This window comes from Dromiciops gliroides, chromosome 6 (genome assembly GCF_019393635.1).
Source record: "Dromiciops gliroides isolate mDroGli1 chromosome 6, mDroGli1.pri, whole genome shotgun sequence".
Lineage (NCBI taxonomy): Eukaryota > Metazoa > Chordata > Mammalia > Microbiotheria > Microbiotheriidae > Dromiciops > Dromiciops gliroides.
Genome location: NC_057866.1, coordinates 84,616,138 through 84,639,408, shown reverse-complemented (window position 1 = coordinate 84,639,408; position 23,271 = coordinate 84,616,138). Strand labels below are relative to the sequence as shown.

At 37.6% G+C, this 23,271-nt stretch overlaps 1 protein-coding gene across 1 annotated transcript in view; it reads right to left on the bottom strand.

Annotated features, from left to right (window-relative positions):
- CLNK (cytokine dependent hematopoietic cell linker) overlaps positions 1-23,271 on the bottom strand; it is a 216,025-nt gene that overhangs the window by 106,582 nt on the left and 86,172 nt on the right. The window contains exon 7 of the mRNA XM_043972224.1: positions 10,716-10,787. Coding sequence (XP_043828159.1) covers positions 10,716-10,787 — 72 coding nt within the window. The remainder of the gene's footprint in view (positions 1-10,715; positions 10,788-23,271) is intronic.

Below are 23,271 nucleotides of genomic sequence, written 5' to 3'. Positions count from 1 at the left end.
AAGAAAAGAGAAGAGGGGAAAAGAAAAGTCAGGATCAGCTGCCTGGAGCTTGGGGTAGAGGGAGTGTTGAAAATTGTACCGGCCACAGCATAGAATTGTAAGGGAAGGCGCAGAAAACCCTCATTTAATTTCTGCTCTGTCACTAACTTGCTGTGGGATATTGAGCAAATCATGTCACCACCTTGAAACTTGATTTCCTCATTTGTAAAAGGAGGGGATTGGATGAGATGATTGCTAAAGTCCCTTTCAGAGCCAATATCGTGTGCTCTCATCCAGATCTAGCAATCTGGGCTCCATGGACCTATCCAGTGCTAATGTGCTATGCTCTGAGTTCTCTATGTGTTCTCTCGGGTCTCCTCTAGTTTAAACAGTCTATGTCCCTGCCAGTTCAGACTTTCTATGTTTAAAGATCTCCTCCATCACGGACATTCTATGTTCCAAGGTTCTTTCCAGCTCATTATATGTTCCCAGCTCCCCTCTAGCTCTGACAGCCTATATTTAAAGGTCCTTGCCAGCTCTCCCATTTTATGTTCCAAGGTCCCTTTCAGTTCTGACACTCTATGACACAAAGTCCTTTCTAGACCTAATGTTTTAGGGTCATTAGGGAGAGGAAAGTGTGACTAGGTGACTGCTTGAGCTTTGTCACTGCCAACACACGGGGAGCTGAAAAGGCAATTTCTGCAGGCTGTTTACAGGGTTGGCCATCTCACAGCCCTGAGTGATTTATGAAAGATGCACTGGCCAAACTCAGGGAGACTGTATGCGTTATGGAGGTGGAGGTTCTTGTTTATTTTTTTCTCTGTTGGTTAGAAGCCATCATCTATAGGGCTAAATTTCAAGGATGCATTGTGGTCCTGTTGTCAATAACAAATAACAGGATCCCAGATGATTCAGCTGCAGCCGGATGGTGTCACAGGTTAGTGGCACCATTTCTCTTGATTGAGCTTAGCAGGCCACATGTGAGTTGAAGTGAAACGAATGGTGTTTCTTTTGCATTCTCAGACTATGCGCAAATGTCAAAGTACAGCAGATCATTTTGTTGAAGTTCAAATTGTGATCAACCTCCAGAGGACAATATTCACTCAGCATATCCATCACCCCCCTTTTCCCTTCTCTGTTCATGCCTTTGCACTAACTGTCCCCCATGAGTGGAATTCTCTCACTCTTCACTTCTGCCTCTTAAGATCCTTGGCTTCCTCAGAGACTCAGCTCAAATGATACCTTTTCTGGACTCCCCTCCTGCCCCTATCGTTGCTAGTGCTTTACCATTTAGGCTTCCTTCCATCTACTCTGAATGTATCTTTTATACATTTATTTATGTACTTATTATTTTCTCTATTAGAATATAAGATTCTTGAGGTGAAGGAGCATTATTTACTTTTCTTTGTATCTCTAGTACTTTGCACAATGCCTGATACATAGTAAGTGATTTTAAAGTGTTTATATATATATATATGTGTGTGTGTGTGTGTGTATCTATTGATACATATATACATATTTATTAATATATATATTTATGTGTCAGTACACAAATACATATTATACACAGCTTTTTGTAAATCTTTAAATGACTTTATAGATTGAAATCCATTTTCCCTTTATCATTAAGTGTATTCAAGTGTTTTTTTCCTAGCTCTGGCAAGACAGAGTTCCACAATTTGCTCTAATTCTAGTTATTCATGGGAACACTATTTGGCTACCATGTCATTTTGAATCCCAAAGAGTTGCAATTTGGGCGCTGTCTCTGAAGTAAATTGTGACTGGTGTGCTCATCATTACCGTCAGAGTGATAGGATTGCAATGGCCTTTGTGTCTCTTTTGCAGATGATTTCTAGAGTAGAATGTGGTATTGGGCCTCATGGGAACTAATCAAGATGGCTTCTCTTGATCCTGCCAAAAGTTAACTGATTCAATAATATATCCAGTTTTAAAATTTTGCTCCTTCGTTTTATATATTTAAAAGAAAATAATTCCCAAGTAGGAACATAGGATTTACTGGACTTTGTTTTGGTATTGAGGAAATTGAGGCAATTGAATGAACCACACTGACTCCATCTTGTGACTCAATTCTGGATCTAGCTCAGTTCCCTTTCAATAGAAATAGACTCAATTCAATAGACCCAATTATGGTCTAGTCCAATTTCTGTCTTCTGAGAAAATTTTATTCAATTAGATGAATTGTGAGAAAGCTTTATTACATTGTTTGAACCTAACCCTGAGCAGCTGGGAAAGTGGGACCACCTCTCCCTGTTGCTTAGAGACTTCACCAAGGATCTAGGTTATGCTGACCAGAATCCCGGTCACATTTGAAGGCTGATGCAAGGAATTTTTTCATAATTATAGATTTTAACCAATCCATATGTCTTATCTGAAAACTGGCACCATCCTGGTTACCCTAATTTTTCTTCCAATTGGAAATTAGATTACCTAATTTTGCATTCTGGTTAATATTCTTTTTTTTTTTTTTTAGTGAGGCAATTGGGGTTAAGTGACTTGCCCAGGGTCACACAGCTAGTAAGTGTTAAGTGTCTGAGGCCGGATTTGAACTCAGGTACTCCTGAATCCAGGGCCGGTGCTTTATCCACTGCGCCACCTAGCCGCCCCTGGTTAATATTCTTTTTAATTGGTCTTATTTGACTAATTGGTTTTAATATATAAAAATCTGCCTCACCCTGTATTAGAGGTCCAGTGCCAAGCTGAGGATACCTAGTCTCAGTTTGTGGAGCAATTGGCATGTACTATTTAATACACCAGAATGCTCATAAGTTTGAACCTTTGTTTCTTCAGTCATTTCATCTTTTACTTATCACAGTATGGTACTTCTATGATGGAACCTCCCTTTGCTGATACAGAATGGTAACTAATCTATAATTTATAGTTGTAGAGTGTTTCCTGGGGCATTGAGAGGTGGTTCAGCCCAGTATCACCCAGCAAATACATAGGCAGAAGCCAGACTTGAACCCAGGTTTTCCTGGCTCTACTCTGCTAGTATCCATTGGATACTAGTGGATATTCTAGGCTGCTTAAGAGCTTATGTCACTTAGGGAGATCATCAAATCAAAATATCTGGTTTTGTAGGTGGGGAAACTGAGGCCCAGTGAAGGGAAACCATTTGCTCCAGGGTACACTGTTAGCATGCAGCCAGGACTTGAACGTAGGTCTCCTGACTTCAAATGCAGTGTTTGTCTTTTGCATTATAGCATGCTTTAAAGATAATTTTATTTCTAAGTAATGCCACTGAGACAGTTCAGTGAAAAGGAAGGAACCCTTAATTTGGAGTCAGTAATTCCAAGTCCCAGTTCTGCCATTTACTTTCCACATTAAATGTGGGCAAATGACTTCACCTAAGTCCCACTTAGCTCACTTGTCAAAAAAAGACTAAAGATGTTCACACAATCTATTTCACAACCTTAATTCTGAAGTGGCCTTACTCTGGTTTCTGCTCTGGCTTTGGAACCTCAGTTTCTTTATCTGTAAAATGAAGGGATTGGACTAGTTGGACACTGAGACACCTTTCAGATCTAAATCTATAAACCCATGAGTCTAAACCTGTTGTATACATTGGTCTTCATTTCTCATCATCTATTAAATGAGATAGTTTGGAGGAGTTCATTCCAAAGACCCTTTCCAGTTCTACAGTCAATGAACTCCCCACCAGAGCTTTCTGGAGAGCCAGTTCTTACTCATGCTCAAGTGATGTATGTTGTGATAAGAGGCTGAACTAAATTGCTTCTGAGATGCTTTTTAATTCTAAAATAATGGGATTTAGCAGATACTCAAAGACCCACCTGGAGATTAATTTAAACTGATTGAATCAAGTGAGAGTGATTGACTGCTGATTAGCCTACTTCAAAGTTAACTAGATTGTAATCACACCTGGCTAGCCCTTAATGGACTTGGAGGATGCCAACCAATCAGCTTGAAGCAGTGTGTAAGGACCTCCTCTATTCTAGACCTATAAAAAGCTTCCACAATCAGTTTGCTAGAGAGTTCCTGATTAAAGCAGGCTCATGGAGGAAGAACCCAACCAGGCTGGAACTCTATTGGAGATAGGCCTTTTCTTATCTTTCTGAACTCCATGTTAATACCTGTATATTTTAATAAATGTTTAATGCCCAAAGACTGGTGCTGGAGCTTCTAATTTAAGGCGATCACACAATATAGATTTTAAACATCCCAATTTGGCGACCACGAAGGGATTGCTGAACCCCTCAACCTTCTGATCTTCACATTGGGTAAGAAAATGCTTCAATTTTGTGGACTTTCTATTTTGATTTATTTTTACCTGCTTTTGCCTTTAACTAATAACTTTATAAAGCATTGGTATTATGAAAGAGAAAATAAAGAGGTTGAAGAAAAACAAGAGAAACTTTATCATCATCATATTTCAAGAATCTGCTTCTATTGCCATAAACTGGGACTTATTTTGCTGAAATGCAGAAGTAGACAGCAAGATATTAATAGGAGACATGAGATTTTAGATATCGAAATCAAAAATGTTCCAAATTCACGCAGAGAAATAATGTCAGTTCAAATGTTACATAAAGGTTTCCTTTTTATGCCATTGTATCTACATTTTGAAATTAATAGTATAAGTTTGTTTTCGTAGAGATTTTCATTCTTGTAAGGTTATGTTTTGTTTTTCCAACTGATTATTTGATCAAATTATATAAAGTATTTCCTTGGTAAATTGATTACCATGACAAGTGTCAATTAATTCTAGAAATACTATTTTTACAAAAAATATTATTTAGAATTATTATACATTGTAACTTACATTTTTTGTGATCATTGTTATCCTCAAATTTTTAAATCCATATGAGACTTGGATTATGGGAATTTACCATTTAAGACATTAATTGCCTTCACTCATGAGAGGAATACATACAAGAGCAGGCACTGAACTCTCACAGAAGGGGAGACATGTATGAAGTCCAGGTACTGAAATGACTGGTGGCTGGAAGTTTTCATCCCACCCATCTCATTCTACACCTGGCTTCTATTCCCCTTACAATATGCCTGATGCCATGGACGTCTAAATCCCATGCATCTGATTAAGCCTGACTCAGTTTCTTCCAATATTTTTGGTGGCATGTATGTATATCCCATCCACCTATTTTAAACCTGGCATACTGCATGGGTTGTATATATTGCTCAAGTGTGGGAATGCTCATATCCCATCCATTCTCTATTCTTTTATGGTAATCCCCATAATTATCGAGTCTCATAATGGCATGAGGATAATTATGCAGATGATACAAAAAGTGATGAAATGAAGATTTAAAAAATTCTTGTCTTCTCAATTCATGTTTTTAAGAAATTTCATTGTTTGATTTGATTACTGGCAAAGCACTTTAAAGTTGTGTTAAGCTTAATTTTGTAGGAAACGTTTCCTAGCTGATTACCAGCATCTACACATTTGAAACACATGAAAAGACTTCCATTCCATGACTACACCCAGAGGACATCCCAAGAATCATCTGAGAAAAGACTTTCAAAGACTTAATTATTTTTTTTACTGTTTCATCAAGGAACACCTATTCCTAGAAGAAACAAAGGGGGGAAATGTGATAAGAGGCTGAACTAAACTGCCTCTGAGATGCTTTTTGATTCTAAAATAATGGGATTTAGCAGATACTCAAAGACCCACCTGGAGATTAATTTAAACTGATTGTATCAAGTGAGAGTGATTGACTGCTGATTAGCCTACTTCAAAGTTAACTAGATTGTAATCACACCTGGCTAGCCCTTAATGGATTTGGAGGATGCCAACCAATCAGCTTGAAGCAGTGTGTAAGGACCTCCTCTATTCCAGACCTATAAAAAGCTTCCACAATCAGTTTGCTAGAGAGTTCCTGATTAAAGCAGGCTCATGGAGGAAGAACCCAACCAGGCTGGAACTCTATTGGAGATAGGCCTTTTCTTATCTTTCTGAACTCCATGTTAATACCTGTATATTTTAATAAATGTTTAATGCCCAAAGACTGGTGCTGAAGCTTCTAATTTAAGGCAATCACAAAATATAGATTTTAAGCATCACAATGTGAATAGTAAAATGACAGCAGAAGAGACTCCACAGAGGTGTTCTGAATAATCAAAGGGTCTGTTCTTGCTATTTGTGTTCAAAGCTGATTCTCTCATTTTGTTGTTCAGTTGTTTTTCAGTCATGTCTGACTCTTCGTGACACTATTTAAGATTTTCTTGGCAGATATACTGAAGTGATTTGCCAGTTCCTTCTCTAGCTCATTTTACAGATGAGAAAACTGAGGCAAACAGGGTTGAGTGATTTGCCTAGAGTCACACAGCTAGCAAGTGACTGAGGCCAGATTTGAACTCAGAATGACTAGTCTTTCTGACTCCAGGCCTGGTGCTCTATCTACTGTGCCACGCAAAATAACAGTCACAAATATGTAGTTGATAGAAATTCCAGTTTGGTGCATGCATATCCAACAATAATTTATACTTTCATTGCACCTATCATTATAAAATATGCAGTGGCAGAGATGTGTATGTTTATTGAATATATGTATTTTTGAATCCTATTTTATAAATGGTTTGTTATAGATTGCTGTAATATCATCTGTTACTCTTTTTTAATATCACCAGAGCATGCTATGACACATCCTCAAATAATTTGTTTTAGAATAAGCTGATTCTTCTAGTTTCCTTTTTTAATATAATTGTAAATATTGCTTCAATGTATGTTATTGTTTTAGCCACACCAATTTAAAGGAAAGCCTTGGTTTTTCTCTCTCTTGAATCTCACTTTTTCTGATAGAAGTGAGGCACACTGACTTAAGATGCATTATTGAAAGATATTTAATATTTACTTAAATTAGCCTCAACACAGGCTATAATTTTTCAGAAGTATAGCGACTTCTTAAAGAATCTTTAGGTAGTTGGCCACTTCCTGGCTATAATTTCTTCACTTTTCTTAGGGGAAAAGCTTGGACAAGTAAGTGATATTTGGCAAGTTGGTCAATGTTATCTCTCAAAACCTATAGAGAGGAACTTGCTTCTTAGGGGCTTGTTCTTGGTGTGAGACTTGCCATAACATGTACTTTTTTAGAATGAGAAAGAGATCACACATTTTAAAAAAAGCATAGTAATAATGATTGTGGGCAGCTAGGTGACTAGTGCCAGGCCTGGAGTCAGGAAGACTCATATTCCTGAGTTCAAATCAAACCTCAGACACTTATGAGCCATTTTTGACCCTGAGCAAATCACTTAATCCTGTTTACCTCAGTTTCCTCATTTATAAAATGAGCTGGAGAAGGAAACGGCAAACCATTCCAGTATCTTGGACAAGAAAATCCCAAATGGGGTCCCAAAGAATTGGAAATAACGGAAGAATAACTGAATGACCAAAACAACAAAAGTGATTTCAATGTATTTATAATATTTACAATAACTGTAAAATACTTTAAGGTTTTGCATAGTGATTTTCCTAGTGTAATGCCTTACATTTAGTAGGTACTTGAAAAAATATTCAAATTAATTCAGACAAGGTCCTTGTGAATTAGTTGATGTTATTTCCATTTTACAAGCTAGAAAACTGAGGCTAAAGAAGGTTAAATGGGTTGCTTACAGTTACAAAGCTAGTAAATATCAGAGACAGAATGAATTCAGACACTGGTCTTCCTCACTCCAAGTCTAATCCTGGATCCACTGTGCCAATACAATAGGTTCAGGAAAAAGTAAAAGCCATAGTGATCTGCAAACTAGTCACTCACTTTCTTCAAAATGGCTTTTGTGAAGTCAAAGTGTGGTGTGTAGTGAATCCTTTTTTAATGTGTATGTGTGCATGTATATATACATATATATATATATACACACATATAGAAACATGCACACATTTATATATCTATACAAATAATAAAGTACTTATATATGTAATAGATATATATTTATATCTCTATATATCATATTTCCTTTTAAGGAGGCCTCATGGAGACATAGAATATCAGAATTGGAAGGAGAAACAGAAAGCATAGTCTATTTAGGCAAGAATAATTTTTATAATGTACCCAAGTTGGGGGCAGCTAGGTGGCGCAGTGGATAAAGCACAGGCCCTAGATTCAGGAGGATCTGAGTTCAAATCTGACCTCAGACACTTGACACTTACTAGCTGTGTTACCTTGGATAAGTCACTTAACCCTCATTGCCCTGTAAAACCCCACAAAATAACATACCCAAGTGGTTCTTCAGCCTTTTTTTTAAAAAAGCATCTAATAAAGGGAAACCCTGTATCTTCTAAGGCAACTCAGTCTACCTTTGGGCAGCTCTAATTATTGAGAAGTTGGTTCATTTAAAAAAAAATCAAACCTAAATCTACTTCTTGGTCACTTCTACCCATTCCTCCTTGTTCTGCTCTCTAGGGACATCTTGTTTTTAGAGGTACACCCTATATTTAAACTTGTGGGAGTCCAGTGCATTGGTGGAATAATTCTGTTCTCCAGGACTGTAAGAAAAAAAAGTCCAGTTACCAACATTGGAAGCCCCACAGAAGTTCAGTTTAGTAGCTTATATCTTCCTGCTTGAGAGCAATAAGGCATCAAGAAGGCATAAATTGAAAATCTAAACCTCTAAGAAGCTAAGGAGAGGTTAGGTCACTTGCTTGGTGTCACAAAGAGACCAAATAGCTGAGACTTTATTTGGCAAAATGCCTCTAATTAAAACAACAGAAGAGATGGGATTTTGCACCCAGGTCCTTCACCTCAAAGAACAGCTCTCTTTCCATTATACTACTGTCAATAAATAAAGAAATAAAAGACACAAGAACTAATTTCTTTCCTAACAGGGAACAGATGTTCATCAGTACAGGAGCTGTTCTTAAAAGGCCAAAATTTAGGTGAAAGCATTTCTTTTGATTCTCTGGTCTGGCAGTTCAAGCCAGCTACATAACACACTAAATCTAACCTTCATTCTGGGTTTCTCACCCTAACCTCAGATTCTTAACCCCCACCCTAACTTTAACTCCACAATACAATCGAATCATATAAAGGGACCTTAATTTATCAGTATAGATAACTGAATTGAGTGATCTAATCATGTTGTTTCTTTCTGACTGTGTAAAAAAGACATTCCCAATATCCATCTTGTCTCAAATCAACACATATTTACCAAATATAAGGCATTGTGCTATCCACTGGGGACATGAAGATGAAAATTGACAGTCACTGCTCCCAAGGGCCTTAAAATCTAATAGGGGCAATAATGTATATTCATAAAAAGCATGATACAAGATAAAATATGATAAGTACAAAGAGAGCAGTTCAGACAAGGTACTGTGAAAAAACTGAGGAGAGACTGAGACAGAGACAGAAAGACAGAGATGGAGAGAGACACAGAGAGAAAAACAGAGATAAAAAGAGAAACAGAGAGATGGACAGAGACAGAGACAAAATCAGTAAGAGACAGAGACAGAGAAACACATAGAAGCAATGACAGAATATTTAGCTAGAGGCATCAAAAAAGGCTTTATGAAGGAGCTATCTTTGAAGGAAGAAAAGAATTTCAATAGGCAGAGACACATATGGGATCCATCGCAAGTATGGGGTATGGCATATGCAAATATACAGAGAAAGAAAATTTTAGAAAACTACTAGGCCAACAAATAGTCCAGTTTGGTTGGAATGTAAAGGAAAGGAAGTAATAAGCAATAAGGGTGGGAAGACTATAACCAAACTGTGGAGAATATTAACTATAAGGCTAAAGAGTTTCTATTTGTATTCCCTAGGCAAAAGGGAACCACTAAAAGTGTGACATGATCCTATTTCTGCATTGGGATGATGATTTTCTTTTCTTTTCTTTTCTTTTCTTTTCTTTTCTTTTCTTTTCTTTTCTTTTCTTTTCTTTTCTTGGTGGGGTAATAGGGGTTAAGTGACTTGTCCCGGGTCACCCAACTAGTAAGTGTCAAGTGTCTGAGTCCAGATTTGAACTCAGGTCCTCCTGGATCCAGGGCTGGTGCTTTATCCACTGCACCACCTAGCTGCTCCCTGGGATGATGATTTTGATGGCTGTATAGATGGATTGAAGAAGAAGTGCTAGAGAAAGAGAACAAATAGGGTCTGAGCTAGGGTGTTTGCAGTGTGAGGAGAAAAGATGGGATAGAGGCAAGAGATATGGTGGAAATGGAATAAGAGACACTAGGGAACTGGTTGCTGAGGGGCAATGAAAGAAGGAAGAATGAAAGATGACAGAAGTTTCTGGTCTAGGAGACTTGAAAGAATAATAGGCCATAAAATAATCACAATAAAAATGCAAATTTTAAAAACCACAAATTAGGAGTAGGGTAAGTTTGTGTGTGTATGTGTGTGTGCGCGCGCGCACATGCATGCACAGGTGCATGTGATTTCAGTTTTAAACATATTGAAGTACAAATAGGATATCCAGGTGGAGCTGTCCAGCATGAGGTTTGAAACATGGCTCAGGTGCTTATGGAGAGAGATTACTATAGGAGTGGATAGTAGGGTCATCTGCGTAGAGATTATAATTAAAACTATGAGAATGGGTTAGCTCATTCATGGAGGGAATATATAGAAGAAGAGAAAAGTGATGAAGATAACATCGTGCAGACAGAGGGTAGCAATAAAATAGGATAAGGAAAGGAGATCTAGAAGGAACAGTTAGATGTCTACACAGTGCAGTATAGAGTGTATGCCTCAGAATTTAGATTTTCATTGCTAAGTTTAAAAATGAATAAGTATTCTGACCTATTTGGGGACAGATCAAGGTTCTGGCTTTTCAAAACAGTCCATTCCTCTTTTGTGGTTCTTCTGTTACCTCTGGGATGAAAGAAAAAGAGTTGCTGTCAGAAAATAGCAGTTAAGCTGAAACAAATTCATTAAATGCATTCACTCATACATCACCAAGTTAGATTTAAGAACTTGATTTTGTACGGAGACACCAGAATTTCTTTAAGCATTTGCATTGTAGTTAAAAATTCAGGATTTATAAATCATTCAAATATTTCTTAAATTAAAAAAATTAAGTTATAGACAATACACTTTTATGCACTTGTATTTCCACAGATCTATGAAGCCATCAATGTGGATATATCTTCCATTTGTCTAAGATCTAGACTCCATTCAAAATTTGTTTGTCTGTGATACTCCAAGACAGCTTCTCCTAGAAGGAATTTGTGCTAAAAAGTCTTTCTTCCTTCCTTCCTTCCTTCCTTCCTTTCTTTCTTTCTTTCTTTCTTTCTTTCTTTCTTTCTTTCTTTCTTTCTTTCTTTCTTTCTTTCTTTCTTTCTTTCTTTCTTTCTTTCTTTCCTTCCTTCCTTCCTTCCTTCCTTCCTTCCTTCCTTCCTTCCTTCCTTCCTTCCTTCCTTCCTTCCTTCCTTCCTTCCTTCCTTCCTTCTTTCTTTCTTTCTTTCTTTCTTTCTTTCTTTCTTTCTTTCTTTTTGGTCACTGAGGAGCAACTTGGAATCATTATTGAAAAAAGCAATTGTGGGGCAGCTAGATGGCGCAATGAATAAAGCACCAGCCCTGGATTCAGGAAGACCTGAGTTCAAATCCGGCCTCAGACACTTGATACTTACTAGCTGTGTGACCCTGGGCAAGTCATTTAACCCCCATTGTCCCACCAAAAAGAAAGAAAGAAAGAAAGAAAGAAAAAAGCATTTGTAAGCCTTCCCATTTTCTTGATCCCCAATACATCTATATGCCATGGTGGTTCCAGATATATGTACATGTTATATTAATTCAATGGGACATCCAATTACATATTAGAGCAATAGACCTTTTTCATCTATTTAGCTTTTCCTATACAAATTATTATCTTTATCTCTTGCATGTGATTATGAATCTTATTGAGGAGACCCTGCCATATTCTGAGTCTTGCTGCAATTAGCTCAATATCATCCATGTGGATGGGCCAAGATTGAGAAGTTAAAGAAGCCTAGGGTCTATCAATTACTTAGAAATATCAAAATAGGGGCAGCTAGGGGGTGCAGTGGATAAAGCACGGGTCCTGGTTTTGAGAGGAACTGAGTTCAAATCCATCCTCAGACACTTGACACTAGCTGTGTGACCCTGGGCAAGTCACTTAACCCTCATTGCCCTGCAACAAAAAGAAAAACAAAAAAGAAATCTCAAAATAATAGCTAGCATTTGAATAGTATTTTTAAAATTAGCAAGATGCTGTACAGGTTATCTCACAACAATCCTATGAGGTAGGTGCCCTATCATACCCATTTAGGATATGAGAAAACTGAGGCCTGGATAAGTTAAGTGACTTGCTCAGAGTTACATAGCTACTGTCTGAAGCAGAATTTGAACTCAGATCTTTCTCACCCAAGCAAGTCCAATGTTGTTACCTACTATAACATCCAGCTACCTCTTCCTATATAACATGAGTAACTTTTTCCAAGGGAGATCCAGAAGACAGTGGACATGGTGAGCACCAGACAATATTATGACAAATGAAAATGACTATCTAAAAGACTGGATATGACTGAGCAGTGATAAGGGAGACATTTGTGAATCAGCTGTATGCAATCAGACTATCTAGGTAGAGCAAAGGACCAAGGCAATATCAAATTAGAAGGAAGGTTAAAGATAAGATGATGCTGTGAACAGTTGCTACAGTTTCAACCTGACCTATTTAAATATATTGTTAATACACCATAGTGAAAAAATGAATAATGGGAAACAAGGAAAAATGCTTTTATAAAAGGAGTTAAAAAAGATTAGGCAGAAAAAGTTGCTGAAAATGAAGATAGTTTAAAACACTGTATAGATGTATTATTATAATTACATTTATTACTAATACTGTCCTATAAACATCTTCTTTGGGGGGCTCCAGGTGCGTGTCAAATATTTATAGTAGTATTCTGCTTGACAAGGCTTGGGCTTTTGCTAAACTGAGATTAAACATCTGAGTGAGAAGTAATAGTCACATACCCAGATCCAATGTCATTTAAGGAATGTGGGTTAATCTGGGCGTTTGACTAGATGTAGCAAAGAATGCTATATCTGTTGGCAGTTGTTTAAGAACAAACAAAGAAATCTGAGGCTTTTCAAGTCCTCCCATCCTGCCAATGCAGGACAGCCTCGCCTCTGCTCTCCAATTTAAAACTCTTCCTTAAACCTTAGCCCACATAGATAACAACTTTGTCTTCCCATGACAAGAATGTGCAAATTATGATGTATTTTAATATCCTTTGTTTCCACCCCTTTAAACATTCATATACTGATACCCCTTATTCATGATTCACCTGCAACTGGTTATTTGATCAACAGGGGCTCTTAAGTTGGGCACCTACAGGAGAGAATTGTCAACTCTTTCAAGGACTAAGCTGTCAGTGGATGAATGAAACAGACTTTGGCAATGCTCTTTTCCAGATGCTGTTGGATAGAATTGGGCTTCAAGGTCATTTAGTTCTACTCTCTCATTTTACAGATGAGGAAACTGAGGCCCAAACAGGTCGAGTTCCTTGTCTATAGGCATGCTCCACACACTCCAATGATCAGAGCCTAGATATTTTGTGATTCTGTGATATCAGAGCAGTGGGCAGGATTAAAAAAGCAGCCCCACAAAGTTGGTAACCTTGCTCATTGTTTTACTCCCTTAAGAAGGACAGCTACCACACACAATTGAACTCCCTTTATACTTATTGGTTAGCAACCAAGGAGAACAATGTCCAAATGATTAAGTCTGTGAACATAAGGGAAATTATTAATTTAACAACCATGGGACAATTTTGATCCAGGATCAAAAAGGATTTAAAAGAAACCAAGGTAGGGGCAGCCAGGTGGCGTAGTGGATGGAGCACCAGCCCTGGATTCAGGAAGACCTGTGTTCAAATCCGACCTCAGACACTTAATACTTACTAGCTGTATGACCCTGGGCAAGTCACTTAACCCCAATTGCCTCACTAAAACAAAAAAGAAGAAAGAAACTAAGGTCGGGAAAACAATACGTGATTTTCCTAACTTATACAATCACCACTATCTTCACCTCTTATCTGGACTGTTGCTAAAGCCTCCTATATGGCCTCCTTCATTCCTGTCTCTCTCCCTCCAACCTGTCCTCAATGTAGCCTCCAAAGTAGGATTCCTAAGGCAAGGGTTGACCAGGCTATTCCCTTGCTCAGTAAACAATATTGACTTCTCCATTCAGCATTTAAAACTCTTCACGATTTGGCTCCAAACGTCTTTCCAAACTGGACTGGTTGCTTAAGGTTTGTCACTCCATGACGCTGCATCTCATACCTATATTATATGCCTTTGCACAGAGGTGTCACTGATTCCTTGTGATGCTCCCTGCTCACCTTTGTTCCACAGTTCAGGTACCACCTCCTCCAGGAGGTCTTTCCTGATTCCCTCCCGGTCATTAGTGACTTCCCATACCTCCAAGATAGTTTGTATTTACTCTGCACATATTTTGATATAATTATCTGTGTGCATGTTGCTTTTCTCCAATGGAAAGTCAACTCCATGGAGGAAAAGGAAAGAATGTTGGCTCATTACATGAGATGTTCAGCTTGGAAGCAGGGAATTCAAATCTTGCCATAAACACTTAAAATTATGCCAGCCTGAGCAAGTTGCTTAATTTTTCTCTACCTCAGTTTCCTTATCTGCAAATGTGGGATCATAATAATAGTACTCACTTCACAGGGTGCTTCACAAACCTTAAAATGCTATTTTCATATATATATATATATATGTGTGTGTGTGTGTATGTGTATTTATAATGTACATATGCATGTATATTTTCATGTATATGTGTATATTTTCATATATTTGTGCATATATATACACATATATGCTATATATTATTATTATATGCTAGGGGTGCCTAGAACATAGTAGCTCTTCACATAACATTTATTAAGTCAAGTAACATTTATTATGTGCCAGTCACTTGATAAGTTCTGGAGATACAAAAAGAGGCAAAAGACATGATTGCCCTCAAGAAGCTCACAATCTAATGGGAGAGACAGCATGCAAACAAATACATACAAGGAAAGCTATAAACAGGATAAATAGAATTCATTAAAAGAGTTTAGAGGGGGCAGCAAGGTGGCACAGTTGATAAATCACTGGCCCTGGATTCAGGAGGACCTGAGTTCAAATCTGGCCTCAGACACTTGGCACTTACTAGCTGAGTGACCCTGGGCAAGTCACTTAACCCTCATTGCCCTGCCAAAAAAAAAAGTTTAGAAAGCACTAGAATAAATAGGGGTTAGTAGTCAGCACAGAAAGGGAGCCTGGTGGCCACCTGGTTTTTGAGAATCCCCCAAATTAATGCCAGACTGACCACTGACATCATATTGGCTTTAGTTCACTGAAGCTCAGAACTCTTGAACTCACACAATCCACCAGCTTCAGTCTCCCCACCAGCAGAGATTACAAACAAGCATCACCGTGCCTGGCTTTTCTCTTTTCCAGGATGAACATTTCTATTTCTTTCAACTATCCTCCTATAATATGATTACAAAGCCCTTTTCTATCCTAGATGTCCTCTCAGGAATGTTCTCCAGTTTATCAATGACATTACTAAAACATGTTTTTCAAAATTTAATAGTATATACCTGATGTGGTCTGAGCAGGGCAGAATATGACAGGACGATCAATTTCCTAGTCTTGGGTACTATCTATGGCTTCCTTCTTGAAGCCCAAGATTCTTTATTTTTTGAGGGGCTACCATATCATGTTGTTGACTTATCTTGAACTTGCTGGCCACTAAAGATTTCAGATCTTTTTTGAACAAAATACCAACTATTCACACCTCCTCCATCTTATACTTGTCAAGATTTTTGAAACCAAGTATATGAGTTTACCTTAATCCCTACTAACCTCTTTTCTTCTTTGATTTCAACCAAACATTCAAGTATATCAAAATCTCTGACTCCTGACCCTGCCATCCAGTATGTTAATCATTGCTCCCAGTTTTGTGTTACTTTCAAATTTGATAAGCATGCATTCTATATCATTATCTAAATCACTGATAAAATGCTAAATAGCAAAGATCACTGTGTCGCTCCATCAGAGATCTTCTTTAAGGTTGATATTGATTCATTAATGACTATATTTTTTTGGTATGGTCATTCAATTAGTTGAAGATGCACATAATTATTCTGTTGTCTACCTCAAATTTCTCCATTTTCCCCATAAGAATTGAATAACATACTTTGTCAAATGCTTTGCTAAAATTGAGTTGAAATATTTCTACAGTGAGAGAGAGGCATAGGTGATAGAGAACTGGCCTCAGAGCCAGGAAGACCTGGGTTCAAGTTCTGCCTTGTATGCATTACTGATTCTTTGGCTCTGGGCAAAACAATTTATCTTTCAGTGGTTTGCAATCTCTCCCAGGGTATAAGTTGCAAAAAAAGGGCACTGACCAGCATTTGTAGAAGTAGCTACTTCACCCAGAAGATCCCCACAGCAATGAAATCACAAGTCCAGTTCTTACAACATTACTAGTCTAGTTGTTGTTCAGTTGTTTCAGTCATGTCTGACTATTTGTGACTCTATTTGGGATCTTCTTGGCAGAGATACCAAAGTGGTTTTTGCCATTTCCTTCCCCAGCTCATTTTACAGATGAGGAAACTGAGGCAAACAGGGTTTAGTGACTTGCCCAGGAGAACAGAGCTAGTAGTATCTGAGGCTGGATTTGAACTCAGGAAGATGAGTCTTCCTGGTTTCCCTGCCTAGTGCTCTACCCATTGAACCACCTAACTGCCCTTTCCTATTCTAGTAAACATGTTTAGTAAAAAAAAAAAAAAAGAATGAGGTTTCTCTGTTCTTTACATTACTGGTAGGGTAAGGGTAATAGCTAAAGCATTAAGCTTCTTGGAATTAGGCAGACTTGGATTCAAATTCCACTTCAGATACTTAATAGGTATGCTACTATCAGGACAAGTAATTTAATTTCTCTGAACCTCACTTTCCTCATCTATAAAATGGGGATAATAATACTGGTAGCTCTTACCTCCCAGGATTATGAAATCAGATGAGATAGGTGACACAAAGTCCTTTGGAAACCTTCAAAGGAAGAGCTATTTAAAGGTCAGCTATTATGATGACCCTTTGTGACCCTATTTGGAGTTTTCTTGGCAAAGATAACAGAGTGATTTTTTTACAGATGAGGAAACTGAGGCAAACAGGGGTTAATGACTTGTCCAGGGGCACACAGCTAGTAGTATCTGAGGCTGGATTTGAACTCAGGAAGATGAGTTGGTTCTATGTAACAGCTACTTCCTTTTCTAAATGTATACTCACCAACCTTTAAATGAATAAATGAATTAAAAATGTATTTAAGTGGGGATGATTGATGCACAGTGGCAGAACAGATGATGAGATGGCCAGGGTGGACAGCTGGATGGGAAATGAAACACAGTCTGGTCTGGGCCTCACTAGATACAGTTATATAGCTGAGTTTGTCCTCACTCATTAAAGAAGACAGCTCAGGCCCAGGGAAGGAGTTCCAAAGCAGTCTGGTTGAACTCTCGTAGGAGCTAGGGGCTTGCTTCCTGGAGATCCAGTCTGAAAGGTGCTATTACAGGTTAAGAAAAACGAGGCAGCCTCAGGGCAGATGGCAAACTGGCCTGAATTGGCAGCTGGATTTAAACATGTATTGGTCAAACCTTTGTTTTGGGAAGTGAAATCTAAAGTAAATAATTATTATACTTATACATCAGTCAATGATCTCATGTTTATGTTTTAGTCAATGCATGAATATACATGTGTTAATAATATATTAATATAGTTTGTATATATTTATATTTGTGCTATAAAAGAAACATATTTATATATTAATGTTTTCCATCATCAAAATAAGTTTTCACAAGCATATAAGAATATATTATAGAGCAACTTGTAATTCCTGTTCCTTACACAAAATAATCTATCTCCATCTTTGGACCTTTGCTCTTGCTGTCCCCCGTTCCTGTAATGTACTGTCTCCTTATCCCTGCTCCCTAGAATCCCTGTCTTCCTTCATGATGTAATACAAGCAATACTTTTTTTTTCTGATTTAAAAAAAATTTTGGGTGGGGCAGTTGGGGTTAAGTGACTTGCCCAGGGTCACACAGCTAGTAAGTGTCAAGTGTCTGAGGTTGGATTTGAACTCAGGTCCTCCTGAATCCAGGGCTGGTGCTTTATCCACTGTGCCACCTAACTGCCCCACAAGCAATACTTCTATATGAAACTCTACCTGACCCCCTCAACTATTACTACCTCCCCCTAAATTTACCTTAAATTTAATGACTTTGTATTTATTCTGAATATACTTATATATGTACTTGTGGTGTTTTCCATTAGAAGGTAAGATCCTTGCAATCAGAAATGGTTTCATTCTTTATGCCTAGGACAGTGCCTGGCACATTGATTTATTACAGAAAGTTTTCCTGCCTGAGGTAGAAGATTGGGTTAAATGGACTATATGACCACTTCCAACTAGGAGATTCTGGTCCTATGACTTGTTCAAAGATGCAGAAAATCCTAATTTGTGACAAGATCTTGGTGTCCACTCTTTCTATTTGACAGTACTACTTGTTATTCATATAGCGGCTGGTGGAGTCACTTAATTGTGATTCCTAGCTGCTCAGGTCTAAGCTCTAAGCTCTAAGATGAGACTAATGAAGGCACCATAGTCCCCTGGGATAGCTCTTCATCTCCATGACTTCATTATTATTTAATGAAAGCCTTAATGGAGGTAGTTAAATAAATAGCTTGGTACCTGAATAGTAGTTAAACCTTTTTTTTTAAAGAAGGTTTAGAAATGACCAAGCATATTCTATGTTATTGTGATTTATTAAAGTATGGTGCTGCCCATTTTCTCCTCTGACAACATCCTTCTTCTGAGTCATTTCAGTTCAGATGGGTCATAAGCATCACAGACATCATTTACAATCATTATACCTTTGTGTATAACAACAAGGATAGGTCAGAGGCTAAGTCTATCACAGTCATAAGATATAATTTTCAAAAATTAACATATTAATCAGCACTGTGAGTTTTAAGGGGAAAATTGCCTACAATTTTAAGATCAAAGATGACTTGGAAATGGGAGGGACCTTTGACATTATATGGTTCAATCCCCTCCTTTTACATATGAAGAAACTGAGTCTCTTAAAGGATTCTGACTGTCACAGAACTGGTAAAGAACATCTTTGGGTTTGAATTCAACTCTCTCTACACAAGTATGTGTGACTTATGGATTAATGTAAAGATGGAGTGTGACTTATGGAATCAATGACTCTTTGAGGCAGAAAAGACCTTAGAGGTCTGCTAGTCTACTCTCCTAGGCTAAGAATAAATCCCTTCTTTGTCATCCCTAATAAGTGGTTGTCTAGTCTCTTCTTGAAGACCCTCAGCAAAAGAGAATTCATTCAGTTTTATTCAACACACAAGTTATTAGGCACCTGCTATGTGCCAGGCAGTGCTCAAGGTGTTGGTGATACAAAGCATATGTGAAGTCATGAACACACATTAACTTCAGGTTGAAGACAGTGTTAACAACTGGGGTAATTAAAAGCAGTCTCATCGTTTCTCCCTTTGCAAAAAACCCCTTATGTTATTGGATAGTCCTTAGTGTCAGATTGCTTTGTTACACCGAAGCAAAATATGCCTCTCTGTATCACTTCCCTGTGGGCCCTCTTTCTGCCCTCTGGGGCCAAGCAGAACACAACCTTTCAGATATTATAAGAGCTAATATGTCCTTCTTGATGCCACTCCCTTCTTTCTCTCTGCCTCTGCCTCTGTCTCTGCCTCTCTCTCTCTCTGTCTTATGGTTAAAAGTGGTTTGTAATGCTAGGCTGTATCATTACAACTGGCTGAAAATTGTAGACAATACAAGATTCCACTTTTCATTGACTACGAAAAAAGGATTTGATTGAGTAGAACAAAATTCAGACTTAGAAGCTCTCCTCTAGCAATAGATCCTTTGCATATATACAGATCATATAGGATTTCTTGATAGAGGAATCAATAGAGATAATGTTCTGTGTTATTCTGATTATGGAAACCAAACAAACCATAAAACAAGGAGATATAGCTCCCTTTTGTACATGCATACTAAAAGTATCTGCCATTTTTATGGAGGATGCCCACCATAAGGTACAATGGGAGAGGGATTCTCTATCAGTCAGGGTTTCTTAACCTTTTTTTGGTATCATTGTCTCCTTTAGCAGTCTTTAGAAGCCTGTGGACCCCTTCTCTGAATGATTCATTTAAATATTAAAGAATATCAAAGAAAAAATAACTAGATTTCAGTTAGAAATGAGTGAGAAAATAAAATGTATTTTTCCCCTATTCAAGTTCCTGAAGCCTCTAAAATCTTTCCATGGTCTCTTTGATGTCCCTAAACCCCAGGCTAAGAACACCTTCTATAGATTATGAGATCCTCTAAATGCTTCATTTCTGAATGACACTTTGCTGATTGGATCAAGCTTTGAAATATGAGACTGAGAATCACTCAAATGATTTTTTGCCTAAGCATTCACACAAAAATAATCAAGTGGATGAAAAATACCTATTGTAAAGAGTATGACATACAATTTTATGGATGACTCATAGAGCTGGTCCATCTGTACATATGTTTTGTGTAAATAATACAGATAGGACTAAGAATTGGGCCCAACATTGAATATGAAGAAATTGTATTAGATTTCATTTGGGAAATTGTGCCGTGTTTTCAATACCCTCTCTCTCCCACCAGTTTTACCCTGAAACAAAATCTTGTCTTTTTAATGCTAATATTCTTCTGATGATGCTCCATGACTGTAAATCTTGGAACATTAAAATCACAAAGAATCAAATTTCATATGACCAAAAGGACAATAGAGAGGTATTATGAATAACAACTTTTTAAAAAGTATCAGTGTCAAAAACATTTTTAAAAAAGATATATGGGGGCAGCTAGGTGGTGCAGTGGATAGAGCACCGGCCCTGGATTCAGAAGGACCTGAGTTCAAATCTGGCCTCAGACACTTAACACTTACTAGCTGTGTGACCCTGGGCAAGTCGCTTAACCCCAATTGCCTCACTAAAAAACAACCCCCCCCCCAAAAAAAGATATATGACTGGAAAATGGAGGTGGAAAATCATATAGTAAGAGCAAGATAAATCTATGGACACCCAATTACTGCATCATTACTCAGGCCTTTGGGTTATTGGTGAATACTCAAGGGAGGACTAAACAGGAATATATGGAAAATTGTTTGATGGGATAAGATGGTATGGATAGATTTTCTTATATACTGTACTGCTAAAAGGGATGCCAACATTGATGAAATCGGATATTTTTTTTGGTGAGGCATTTGGGGTTAAGTGACTTGCCCAGGGCCACACAGCTGGTGTCAAGGGTCTGAGGCTGGATTTGAACTCAGGTCCTCCTGAATGCAGGGCTGGTGCTCTATCCATTGCATCACCTAGCTGCCCCTAAATCACAGATATTTTGAAGGTTTGCATTAAAATAATTTCCAAAATTTATTTTTGACATGTAATATTCTTTCATTGCTTACTGACATTTCTCTCCTATCTCTTCTGAGGAGTGTGAGAGTAAATATAATTTATTTTTAAATGGCATGAATTTTTATTTCATTTTGGTTTGAGAATTTAGGGAAGATTTCCATGCCATTTCCTTCAACCCCTCCTCCCCATACCATCAGGATCACATAGTTTAGACTTAGATAGAACCTTAGAAATCATTTAACCTACATCCATAATTTTTTTTTTAAATGAAGAAACTACGGCTAAGGATCGCATAATTAGTGTGTGGTAGTGTTAAGATTCAAACCCAGGCTTTTTGATTCCATAAGGGGGCTGCCCCTGGTTGTGTAGCTAAATCATCTTGAGTGTCCCCCTCAGCCTTGCATTTTCTTCCAGCATTGAAAGGTAAGAAATTTCTTTGCAAATGGGCAATTTACTACACATTCATCATTAAACATTATATGCAGAATGGATTTCTCAGTTTTCATGGAAAATGATCCCCCAATCCCTAATTGCTAGGAAAAGCAAACCTTTAAGCACAGCATTTCAAATGAAGCAATTGTACATGTTTTGATTATTTTATAACTTTGTCAGCTTTAAATTATTTAAATTTTGTGTCATTTCTAATTAGCATGTGAGCTCAAAAGGTTTAAGATGCTAAGTTCTTAGAAGGGTCCTAGTCTATAGCTGCTATTTATGGAAAGTTGATTTTTTCAAAGAATGGTAAATCTGTAAAACTTAAAAGACTTTTAGTAGTTTGAATCAATTTAATTCAATCCTATTCTGTTCTATTCAATTAAGTTCACATAAACTTAATTAAATTCAAGAGACTTTTTAAAACATAAACTATGTTTAGTGCAGTTAGGTGGCTCAATGGATAAAGCATTGGGTCTAGAGTCAGGAAGACTTGAGTTCAAATTTAGCCTCAGACACTAGCTGAGTGACCTTGAGCAAGTGATATAAACTGTTTCCTTCAGTTTCCTCAATTGTGAAATGGGGATAATAATAGCACCTGCCTTCCAGAGTTGTTCTCAGGATAAAATGAAATATTTTTCAAGCACCGTGCCCAGCACATAGTAGGCACTATATAAATGGCACATAGTAGGCACTATGTAAATTCTAGTGATGATGATGATGGTGGTGTTTAGGATCACTGTGATACTTGGAGTGATAGAAAACTTAGATAAGATATCAGTTTCTGTCCTGATGTTTTTTATAATCAAACAGGGAGATATGACACATTCAAAGATAAACTATAACACTATCATGGTGATATACTCATAAAGGAAGTACAAAACTAAATGTTATATGAGTTTGAAGGATGGGGAGTAAAGAATCACCTTTAAATCTTTGATGGCTTCCTATCGCTCCCAGGACAAAATTCAAACTCCTTGCAAATGATCCATGTCTACATATTCATCTTTAAATTTTATATTGGGAATTGATTTCTCAGTCTTCTTTGAAAACTGTCCCTGAAACCTTAATTGCTAAGTAAAAATGACTCCAAGTATAGCATTTCAAAGAAAGGATTTAAGATTCTACTATCTAGAACCTGCCTCCCTTTCTAACCTTATGTCATCTTTTGTACCATTCTGGCCCAGCTGTTTTTTTTTTGTTTTTTTTTTTTAGTGAGGCAGTTGGGGTTAAGTGACTTGCCCAGGGTCACACAGTTAGTAAGTGTTAAGTGCCTGAGGCCAGATTTGAACTCAAGTACTCCTGACTCCAGGGCCGGTGCTCTATCCACTGCGCCACCTAGCTGCCCTGGCCCAGCTGTTTCTTAACCATCCATTTTGACTCAACAGAAGCTGTCCCCCATGTTTGGGATCGA